This window comes from Cervus elaphus, chromosome 18 (genome assembly GCF_910594005.1).
Source record: "Cervus elaphus chromosome 18, mCerEla1.1, whole genome shotgun sequence".
NCBI classification, from domain to species: Eukaryota; Metazoa; Chordata; class Mammalia; order Artiodactyla; family Cervidae; genus Cervus; species Cervus elaphus.
The window spans coordinates 45528351-45541014 of NC_057832.1; the positions used below are offsets into that span (position 1 = coordinate 45528351).

Genomic DNA, 12664 nt, shown 5'->3' on the forward strand with positions numbered 1-12664 from the left:
CCTGAAAATCGTAGGCCTTCTCTCTAGAGTAAGGCCTAGACTCAGCGGGCAGAGGGGTGAATGGCACTGAGTGAGACATGAACCAGTAAAGGTGGAGAGTATAGAATAATCAGGTTATTTTCAAATAAAATACAGATAAGCTTGACGCGTTGAGGAAAACCTTTTTTTAAAAGATGGCTCCCTGTATCTCATACAAATTCAGTGGGAGGAACAGAGTATAATGGAGAGAGTAAAAGAGATGAGAGAAAGAGGGAAATTTGTAGGGAATTCATTTGTTCATTCCATTATTTAATAAATAATTATCAAAAACTTGTAATTATAGTTGACCTTTGAACAACTTTGGGGGTTAGAGGCACCAACCCTCTGTTCAGGGGAAAATCTGAGTATAATTTTGCAGTTGGCCCCCCATATCTTTGGTTTTGCATGCGTGGATTCATCCAACTGTTGATGGTGTAACACTGCAGTATTAACTGTTGAAAAAAAAAATACATGTCTTTGTGGACCCGCAAAGTTCAAACCTCTTTTGTTCAGGGGACAACTGTAGGATAAGCAATCCCAGGTATATGGCAGTGAACTAAACAGCCAAAAATCCCTGTGCTAAATTAGCGCTGGGTTGTAGGCGATTGGGGAAGGCTTGGGGCAAGGAAGATCGTTAAGAAAACATGACATGCTTCTTCCACTGTCCTCACATCCTATCAGCCTAACCTATAATTCCCACTGTGTATCTTTCACTTCTTTTCCCCATACTTCTCTGACAGGCAAAAGGGCAAGCAATAGTCACAACTAGGGGTCTGGGAGATTTAACAGCCCTGTGATGATGCAATGAGTAACTTTTCTTGGTACTAACCTCAGTGGATAGCTTTGAGAGAGTCATTGTCTACTATCCTCAGATTTTCTCTCAGTGGTGACTTAATGTGACCAGCCTTTTTATTGGCTTTTCCTCCTTCCTCTCAGTCCTCCTCCCTACCTTTAGATAAGAACTTTGAGGCTTAGGAAGAAATGCATAAGACACAAGATAAAATCACCTATAAATCATATACTTTAAAAAAGTCATATATATGTATTTCTAGATAGTGATAAGCACTGAAGAGAAAACCTGAAGCAAAGGAAGGATATGGGAATGTGTGTGTGTGTGTGGAGTATATGTATGTGCATGTGAGAGATAGGAGAGATTTGAATAAACACTATGTGACAAACATGTTTGTGAAGTATTTTACATTTATTAATTGATGTAATCATTATAGCAGTCCTATGCAGCAGATACCATTGTATTTATTTTTCAGATGAGAAAATTAAATTAGAAATAGTTTCTATACCACACCTAATAACCTTCTGACAAGATTTGTGTTGCTACCATTTGAATTCACACAGTTTGAGGCCTGAGTCCAACTCTTTACAATTTCTTCAGGACATGACTTCAGGCACTTACAGAGAGAGAACGTCTAGGATGTTGTTCATCCCGTCTAAGCCTCCTTCTCATTACCTTTCTCTAAAACCGCCCAAGCCATCTCTTGTTAGTGTTGTGTTTGCCACCGGTGAAACAGGATGGATCGGAGTTCCGTGAAAATGAATCTAAGAGAACATACTCAAACGTGTTTAGGTAAATAGTATTTTGGTGGCCTGATTTCATCAAAGAGCAGCATTTATTTATGCAGCCTACATATGCTCATAATAGGCTTTAACAGAATACTTTAATAAGTGTCCTGGAGATTATTTCTTCTCTAGTCATGACTTCTCTAAATTAGTCTGTTGGTAGAAATTAAAGAGATTATGTTCTTCAGCAGAGACCTGAATGTAGACCTTTGCACCTTAAATAGTCATTTTAATAATAATGAAGCAATATCATCTCAACCAAGCTCGCACAGTTCTTGCCAGCTGGAAACCGGATCTATACCCTCAGCTCATCCCTGGTGCTATTAGGAGCTGGTCTGACATTCTCACCTCAGCCAGTGTTCTCCAGTTGAACATACAAATTTTCACAGAACCCCAACATCAGACGGGGCTATTCTCAGACCATGATGAACCAAAACAGTAACAAGTCCATTCTGTAATCATGTCTGAACACAGAAAAGAACATAAACATTGTCCAAACTATAAAAATGAACAATCTCCCTATCTGCCCTAGTGGGTGATTGCTACTTTCCCAACAACTGCTCTAGTTTCACTCTGTTTTTTCCTTCTTCTAAATAAAGTTTATGAAGATACCTAATCATAGAATTACCTTTGCTTTGTGACAGCATCCAATTTAAAGCAATACCCTACTTCCTGGAACCCTCCCTCAGATCACCTCACACAAGTCCAAAACATATGAAGTCCTCTCCATCTCTCTCTTACTGAGTCTCCCCACAGTCTCCTTTATCATAGTGAGCAGTCCACCCAACTTGATCCACAGGTATGTTCTTGATGTTCTTTAACTGGAGGATGCACATATTGTCTGCTCCACACATAGAACACTTGTCTATGCAATTTCTTTCATACGTTTTATTTTTCCCAATTATATTGTTTATTGTAGGCACTAAAGTTATCTTTCTGAAAGTTTATGTTGGCATTCTGTAACTTTTCTAATTGACTGAACATTTCACATTTTCTTTTTCTTCTTTAGGAACCAACTACTATTTCAGCAATGGAGCTTTCCACTAAGCAGGTAATAACATTATACATTACAATTGGTAATCTATACTTTGTTAACTTTGTTTCAAATAGATAAATGTATTTATGTTCCATCAAAATTTATAGGTTTATTAACAGCTGTTCAAAAAGCAAGAGGAAAAAAAAACATTCTTACTATAAATAGCAGAATGAAAGTGAAAGTGAAGTGGCTAAGTTGTGTCCAACTCTTTGTGACCCCATGGACTGTAGCCTATCAGACTTCTCCGTCCATGGGATTTTCCAGGCAAGAATACTGGAGTGGGTTGCCATTTCCTTCTCCAAGAGATCTTCCCAACCCAGGGATTGAACCCTGGTCTCCCGCATTGTAGGCAGACGCTTTACCATCTGAGCCACCAGGGAAGTCTAGCAGAACGAAAACTAAAGATAATTTCATTGCCCTCATTCTTTTGACCAGTCTCATATATGTCCTATGGGTTTCCCAGGTGGTGCTAGTGGTAAAGAACCCGCCTACCAATGCAGGAGCCATAAGAGAGGCAGGGTGGATCCTTAGGTCAGGAAGACCCCCTGGAGGAGGACAGGGCAACCCACTCCAATATCCTTGCCTAGAGAATTCATGGACTGAGGAGATTGGCAGGCTGTGGTCCATAGGGTCGCAGAGAGTTGGGCAGGACTGAAGCGATGAGCACCCTTGCACACACGTATGTCCTGGAAGAATGTTTATTAGATCATACGCATGCAGTGTCGCTTCAGTCGTCTCCGGCCCTCTGTGACCCTGTGTACTAGCGCCCGCCAGACTCCTCTGTCCGTGGGGTTTTCCAGGCAAGAATACTAGGGTGGGTTGCCATGTCCTCCTCCAGGGAATATTCACAACCCAGGGATTGAACCTGGATCTCCTGAGACTCCTGCATTGCAGGTGGAGTCTTTAGTGCTGAGCCACCAGGGAAGCCCTCTTAAATCACTATTTATTGTAAATTTTCATTTATAGTATTTCTTTCTTGGCCATTGTAACATAATTTCCTCAGTAATAACTGATATTTTCATCTGTATATCCTTTGAAATAACATAGGTGAGTGTTTCAGAATACAAATAAATGTATAATTTAATTTACATGTATAAACAAACTATTATACAGGCTAATAAAATCATGCACTGGACAGTGTATTTTTGGAGAATTTTGACTTAGTTAATTTTACATTTTCAGTAGTATGAGCTAGAGAAAACATTTAGTTTGGCTAAACAAAAAGGGAAACAGCAAAACAGTCACTGCCAAATGATAAATTATTAAACTCCTTGAATTCAAAGCTTGAGGACAGCATGTTAATAGTCTTCTCATTCCTGTTGAATGAATGCTTTGGCAGGACTCTTAAGAAATGCAAGTGAATTCTAAATGCTGAATGATAATGGCAAAGCAAATATGATTTTAACTTTAATGAATTATCTTTTCTGCAAAAATGTTACCTAGCCTTTCTATGAGTATATCAAAGTTAACTTTAAAAAAGTGACTTGGATCCTGAATTGAAATTAATTATTAAATAACCTAGGAGAAATAGTCAAAAAGTAGTTGGGAGCTTCTCACTCACTGAAGTGAAAACTTACATACAAAGTTGTTTAATATGAGCCTGATTTGGCAGATCTTATTTCTGATGGCAAATCTTACTTACATGTTTTATCTCTAACCATGTTATTTTTTGTCATACAAGATGCTAAAATACTGTGCTGGTAAAACTTAGTAGATACCTTTTCAACACATTTGTATCAAACTACATTGATAATCTCCAAGATATTTAGAGAAATCCAGAGTGCAGATATTATTGACCTGATACTGTTATCTTATACTTCATAAGTATGTGTTCACCTGTTCTTGTAATCTAAAAATTGTCAAATGTTGGCAAGGAAATCCGGGGAGTTCCAGGATGGGAGCTAGACTGGGATATTCTTTCCTATAATGATTTTTAAAACTATTTACTTATTCTCTGCTGGACTTCGTCAGTCTTAATTACATTGCATTCAGTTTTGTAAACCATCTGTTTCTGTTTTAACATTTTTTAACCTACCTTAAGAATGGCCCATTAAATGCAACACATTTTACCAAAAAACAAAAACAATTTATCAACCTAAAATACTAGGTTAGAAGAAAGTAACTCTAGCCTTCATTTTCCATTACTGGAGTTTGATTTCATTCAGATGTGACTCAATTTCCTTTATGCTTATGGAAATTTTAAAAGTGAGGCAGTAGTATCAAGAGGGACAAACGTGTTGCAACTAATTTTATGGATAAATGGACTCATATCCTGCTTATGACCTGCAACTTGTTAAGAAGGATAGTGAGAAAGCCTGTGGTGATGTTAAATTGGGCAGAAAAAGCACATCAGGTTATTTGCTGGTGACTGGATTATGCTCAGTGGTGCCTGCAAGCCTCCCATACATTTCATTTAGATGGCATAATTTATTTTCAAATCATTAATAGTACAGCAGAATAATTGTAAAATGAAAACTACATTGATTGTATTAAGTTTTTGCCATTTTATCGCACTTTAGGTTTTCATTACAATGATTTCAGTTGCCATATTTTTTATTTCATATTTTTCTCAGGTATTATTTCTCCCATTTTCTGCTAAAGGGATCTGACAGATGTAGAATTTATTATTTGGATAACAACTCCTTTATTATTCAATGCCATGCTCTTAGAAATCTATAAGTATGAAGTTTTTTCATGCTTCTTAAAAGCTATTGGTCAAACATAGAAATATTTTTCTTATGTATGACCAGCTTGTTCAATTGCTTTTTAGTTATGTCCACAGTATATGGTTTGGCATATCTAATATTCACCAATGCCAGACATGCTTCTAGATACTGCTACCTCATTTTAACTAATTTATCACTTAAATATTATGGTGGTTTCTTTTTTTTTATCACATTGAGATTTCTTGCCTTCTTTTTTTTGCCACTTAATTTTTTTTAACTTTTTTTAATTTAAAAAAAATTTTTAATTTTTTTTTTATTTTTACAGAGTTTTGTGGTTTTCTGTCAAACATCAACAAGAATCAGCCATAGGTACACCATGTCCACTCCCTCTGGAACCTCCCTCCATCTCCCTCCCCATCCCACCCTTTTAGATTGTCCCAGAGCCCCTGTTTGAGTTCCCTGAGGCATTTAGCAGGTTCCCAGTGGCTCTCTATTTTACATATGATATTGTAAGTTTCCATGTTACTCTCTCCATAAATCTACTCCCCGCTCCTCCCCCTACAATCTAAGGCCATTTTTTTAAAGGTGCTTTTGGAAGAGAGAAATAATAGGAGGGAAAAAAGTTCTTTCCATTAGTTAAGTTCTCTGTTAACAGTTGATCATAATTTGAGAAATATTATCACATCCAGGTTCTGTAGATGCTGTAAGAGGGGTACAAATCAGTCTCATTTTCTCTCAACAAAAAGACTTAATAATATTTCATCTTTTACTCCCAGAGACTTTAGCTGTCATTTCTTAACTTGCTGTGGTTTGTAGCATCTTACAATATAAAAATACAAGGTGAATATACTGAGAAGTTGAACGTCTATAATGTATACCATATTCCATACTGGAATATTATTTAAAATAAATATTCTTCACTTTACTGGAATATTATTCATACTGGAATATTATTTAAAATAAATATTCTTCACTTTACTGAAATGGTTAAGTAATATTTATCAGGATTACTACCTCCATAATAGTTCAGTTTTTATTGTATTATTTCTTCCCCCTTTCCCCTGTTTTGTGTTAATATATAAGTAAGTTGGTTAGCTTTAAGCCTATAATTATTTTCTATAAAATGCTCCTTACCCTCAATAATTTCTTAGATTCTAGTAGATACTTTATCTTCATTCAAACATTATCTGCCATATGTAGTCCATCTTTGAAAGCCAACTAGAAATGTGATTTGAATTACATCCATTGCTTACTGATAGGCAACTTGTAATACTAAAAGAGCATGCCATGGTTCCAAGATGGGCTTTTCTGTAACTATTCTTTTCTATAGTGGAGAAATTAAAATACACTTTTGGGGTCTTTTTTATATGTACTATCGTGTTTCAGTACATAAAATTTTTCACCTTTAATTAATATTTATTATAATTATTCAATCATCTAGTACAAGAAAAGGGAGCTAGTATAGTATATAGTTTACTATATAGTGATAGTAAAATGTAGAACAATCACAAAACAGTTTTATTTGTATTCCATTTTGTGTTGACATAAATTTGCAACTCTTATGCTACATTGGGCAACTTTGTTAAAAGTATTTTTTAACTTGTATCGAAAACCTAAATTAATCGCTGCTAGAAAACTTTTTTCCCTCCAATTCTAGCTCCTTTGATAACTTCAAATTCATTGAGAATAACGCCAGCATAGATGTTTTATTTGGATGCATACTTTGAAGCTCTAGTTAAACATGCTTATTGTATGAATAAGGAAGTTAAGTGTTAGGAAAATTATGTGAACATCCCAAGATCAACAGAGAGTTAATGTCAGGCAAGACCTAGAAACCAGATATGTTGATGCTCAGTATCCCACTTTTTTGACAAGCTTTTTGTTCAAGTCCATGGCACCAACCAGTGTGTACTTGATTGCCATATATGATGATCTTTGAGTGAGAAGTTAATTGAGTACTTTTGTTTAAAGTAGCCTTCTGGAGGTAGTGCAAAGGCAAGATGATTAAAATTGAGCAAAGCTCCTTACCAATACAAGCACCAAAACTTCACCCTTCCCCTTCTTATAGGAGGGCAAACTGAAAGTGAAAGTACCTAAGAGTCGAAAGCAAAAGATCCCTGCCCCAAAACCAATCAGAATACATGGCAGGGTAGGTAATCTGGTTAGTCAGAATTATAAACAGCAGAAGTTTAAAAAGCAAGCTAAGAGCAAACTGAAGGTTTGAACTTTACATTGCTCAGTAATGTCGTTTAAAAATTTTTTATTTTCATGAGATTTAATTGACATGTAACTACTCCTGTCTTCCTTTATCTTCCCTTATAAAATATACCTGTTTCAGTCAAATATATGGATTTCGACCTTGCTGTATTTTAGATGGTCACATTTTCTGCCAGGCCTTTGAAAAAATTACCAGAAATGAAATATTTTAAACCCTCAAAGATAAATGTATGCTTGCTAAAGTATAACATTTTCTTTCTTTCTTTTTTTTTTAAGGAAAAAGATATTTAAAAAACAAGGTAATTTTTGTCCTAACAGTAAACTCTTTCCACAGCAACAGCTCTATGTTGGCTCCACCACAGGGGTCACACAGCTGCCCTTACACAGATGTGATATTTACGGGAAAGCCTGTGCAGAGTGCTGCCTCGCCCGAGACCCTTACTGTGCCTGGGACGGCGCCTCCTGCTCTCGCTATTTTCCTACTGCAAAGAGGTAGGGGGACTGTTAGAGATAAATACACTGTTCGACATTTGTCTTATCTGATTTCATTTTTGGAACAACTTCTTCATATAAGTACATCATCTCTTTTTTTCTGTGTATAAATCAAGGTGTTACAGTTCAGGGAACTCTTAGACATATCCTAAACTTCTACACAAACTGGGTTTACTTTTGTTGTAGAAAACAAAAACACCATCTTAATTTGGCAAAATAAGCATTTCACTGTATTCTTTACTACTCACTCAAGGCTACCTGTTCTCCTTGATATTCACCAGTATTTAAGAAACAAGCAATGACAGATGAAAGTAATATACAACATTACTAACACAAATCTAAAGATTAACGGTATGCACATCAACCTATTGAAACATTTAATAGAAATTAGTATTATTACAGTGATGCATTACAAGGGCAGTAAAATTGGCTTTGTTTTTTATTGTAACTAATGTTTTACAAGAAGCTGTGAACATGACATTTTTCATTGCTAATGAGATGTGTTCTACAACATTTGGATCATTTTAAATGTTTTAGAAAATATTAGGAAAAAGAAATAACCCAAATATCTAATTAAATATTTTGATAAGACATTAGATATTATTGACTGTAGTGTTAAATTATCTACAACTTAAAACTTTCATATATTCTGTCCATATACGTTAAAACACAGTTACCTTGTTAATATTAAACATAAATGTATTAACCAGTCCATTTACTAAATACTCAATTTTCTTAAGCCTTCAGTATTCAGAATTGAGAAAATGTATTTGTATTACTTTCATGTACCTATCGACTTTGTTGGAAGTTTAAATTTAAAACAAAAACTTAGTATGGAGATAATGTGTTACTGATCAAAGAAACCTTAAATATATTAATAAATAGCAATATGATCTTTTCACAGCAATAAAATTAAATTAATTAAGAATAAGGCTTTATGCTTCTTAAGTCATTTAACTCTAGAGGACTTTAATTGTTGCTTAAAAGTGGAATTCATGTTTGAACTAAAAATGTGTATTAATTTCATTCCATGTGAAATGTATAACTGCCTAATTTAGTAATAATTCATTTGAATTTTAAGCTTTTCTTAATGAAAAATAATATAAAAAGAACATCATAACTAAATCTGTAATAAGTTAAAACCTGGATATTATTATATATTTGAAATGTTTACCGCATACCTAGAATCCAAGATTGAAGGAATTACAATTAACACATTTTTGATGTGCCTTGCAGATTTTACCTAATCCAATTTCATGTGTCTTTGAAAAGGGTGTTTAGAGGCCTTACAATTTATATATTCTTTGTGATGGCATTTTTCAAAAGCTTAAATGGCAATTCCGTCCCAAATGCTTTGTGGTTCGTGTTTCACAAGTTCTTTTGTTGGCTCAATTTTGAAATGTGCACCATCTGTTTGATAGTGTCACCAATACTACAAATAGAAATTTATAAATACTTGGGACTTCTAAATTTATGAATACAGTAACAAATTCCATGTTTGCAGTTCTCAGTGGCCTTTGTGAGAACTTTTTTCAGGGTTGGTAACTAACTTTGCAGCAAGACAATACGCATTAAAACAGATGCAGTGTACAGTTGGGCAAGTGTCCCCAGTCTTTTCCAGTCACTTACCCATAAGCAGTCTCCATTTTTAGCCTTTTACTTGAACTACACACCATGTTTGCACCACAATGGCTGGAGACAACCTCCTTATTCCCAGTTAACCGTTAGCAAATTGTAGAGAGAAGGTGCCCAGAATGTACTATAACAAACATTATCTGAGCAGTAGAATGCAGGAGAATTTAATTTCAGGTTTTATAGCAAATTTGCTTTTCTTTTAGAGGTAAGTTCGTCTTCTCTCTCACCTTTCTCATAAAAGGAGACTTGCTCCTTAATATTTGTTGCTGTTTTGTCCTTTTAGTCACTTCATAAATAAATTGGTTTGTAATCATAACTATGTAATCATAAAAGAAGTATTTTATTTAAAAAAAGGTTGATATAGCAACCAGAAGAAAAATTACAGACTAAATTACAATATAATTCTTTATCTTAATACTAAAGTTTAACAAAAATTAATTTAAGGAATTATGTACAAATATTAAGACAAAAATTCATATTTTTAATTTTCAATCTTACTCCTTCATTAGTGATTAGGGAAAAAAATTAATTCTATTCATTGAATAAATGGGTTGCTTTTCTATATTTTGTGTTTTTTCCTCAGAATTTAAGGTATTAAGAATTTTGAATTTTTTAGATGTTAGGTTCTTATTGATTGACATTCAGTAGCAAAAGAACCCATGAATTTCCTGTTATCAATACCTTGAGACTTTTAATTCACTGTTATTTATTTAGTGCATTTATATACTATTTTCCATTTTGATCATCTTGGAGACTACTCTTACAGGTATAATGAACTGCTTTAAAAACTCTTTTAATCATATATATATTCATCTCTTCTAATAAACTCCTGGGATCATTGATTTTGATTCTTCTCAATTCTTATGACAAATCCCCAAGAAGGAACAGAGATACAGTAATACCTTTTAAATATAATTATTTTAGACGCACAAGACGACAAGATATAAGAAATGGAGATCCATTGACCCACTGTTCAGACTTACAACACCATGGTAAGTTACAACATTTTTAATCTTTCAAACTGCTAGCACTAGGATAAAACCAAAAGCAGCAATATATATGATACAAGTTATACACCTCTGCCAGAATACTTAGAGAAGTGCAACTGAAGAGAAAGCACATCTTGTGGAAGAAAATTATAATGAACACAAAGCACTGAATTATATTTTATTATTGCAGGTGGATAAGTTCAAGATATTAGACCCTTATGAGACTTGATGCTCAATTTTCAAATTAACCAAAAGAAGTCAGGTTTAAGTATACACTTTTATATATAGTTGCAACCTGAGGAGTAGGCAACAAATATATTCATTTAAATATATCCAAGAAGAAAGTGCAGTCTTAAACTAAGTCATGCAAATTTTTCATTTATATGCTGATAGTATAGACCCAGTACATTCTCACTGAGTATCCTACTCAAGTAAAAGATAGTTTGGATGGCTTCACACTGATTTACCAGTAGGATATTCCCCTGAACTGGGGGATTTTGGATCAGGTTAATTTTCTGCTTTCTAAAAGATGTCAGGTTGCTTATTTAATGATGAAATATCAACCAATCTTTATTTAAAATGAAGTAAAATTGTAGTATATCCCATTCCTCACACTTCAACCCTTTACAGAAAACAAAATTAATTAGGCTATGCTTCCCTCTGCTGGGAAAACTGAGCAATGACATCACTGCTTATGAAGAGCTGTTAAAAATGGCTAACATATCAAATGTAAACATATTATATGTAATTTGACATAATTATCCTATTAACTAATTATCCTATTAATATCCTATTATCCATAATTATCCTATTGACTTTTTTGGTGCCTTTTACATTCATCTTAAAAGAAGGTATACTGTTTTTATCAATTACTTGAACTTGATCTACTAATTCTGTGTAAAGAATATTCATGGGTCATTCAGTTCAGTTCAGTTCAGTCGCTCAGTCATGTACGACTCATTGTGACCCCATGGACTGCAGCATGCCAGGCCTCCCTGTCCATCACCAACTCCCAGAGTTTACTCAAACTCATGTCCATTGAGACGGTGGTGCCATCCAACCATCTCATCCATTGTCGTCCCCTGCTCCTCCTGCCTTCAGTCTTGTCCAGCATCAGGGTCTTTTCAAATGAATCACTTCTTTGCATATGGTGGCAAAAGTATTGGAGTTTCAGTTTCAACATCAGTCCTTCCAATGAATATTCAGGACTGATTTCCCTTAGGATGGATTGGTTGGATCTCCTTAGAGTCTTTTCCAACACCACAGTTCAAAAGCATCAATTCTTTGGCCCTCAGCTTTCGTTATAGTCCAACTATCACATTCATGTAACTATTGGAAAAACCATAGCTTTGACTAGGCAGACCTTTGTTGGCAGAGTAATGTCTCTGCTTTTTAATATGCTGTCTAGGTTAGTCATAACTTCTCTTCCAAGGAGCAAGCGTCTTTTAATTTTATGGCTGCAGTCATCATCTGCAGTGATTTTGGAGCCCAAAAAATAAAGTCTGTCACTGTTTCCACTGATTCCCCATCTATTTGCCGTGAAGTGATGGGACCAGATGCCATAATCTTAGTTTTCTGAATGTTGAGTTTTAAGCCAACTTTTTCACTCTCCTCTTTCATTTTGATCAAGAGGTTCTTTAGTTCTTTTTCGCTTTCTGCCATAAGGGTGGTGTCATCTGCATTTCTGAGGTTATTGATATTTCTCCCAGCAATCTTGATTCCAGCTTGTGCTTCATCCAGCCCAGCATTTCTCATGTATTCTGTTGGCTATACTCTGCATATAAGTTAAATAAGCAGGGTGACAATAACCAGCCTTGACATACTCCTTTCCCTATTTGGAACCAGTCTATTGTTCCATGTCCAGTTCTAACTGGTGCTTCCTAACCTGCATACAGATTTCTCAAGAGGCAGGTCACGTGGTCTGGTATTCCCATCTCTTTAAGAATTTTCCACAGTTTATTGTGATCCACATAGTCAATAAAGCAGAAATAGATGTTTTTCTGGAACTCTCTCACTTTTTCAATGATCCAGCGGAT

General features: G+C 35.0%; 1 protein-coding gene across 7 annotated transcripts in view; it reads left to right on the forward strand.

Moving 5' to 3' along the window:
* The window catches only part of SEMA3A (semaphorin 3A), a 501460-nt gene that overhangs the window by 467842 nt on the left and 20954 nt on the right, over positions 1-12664 (forward strand). For all 7 annotated transcript variants that reach the window (XM_043871699.1, XM_043871697.1, XM_043871698.1 and 4 more), the window contains 3 exons: positions 2603-2644; positions 7847-8004; positions 10564-10631. In XM_043871699.1, the coding sequence (XP_043727634.1) occupies positions 2603-2644; positions 7847-8004; positions 10564-10631 (268 nt within the window). The remainder of the gene's footprint in view (positions 1-2602; positions 2645-7846; positions 8005-10563; positions 10632-12664) is intronic.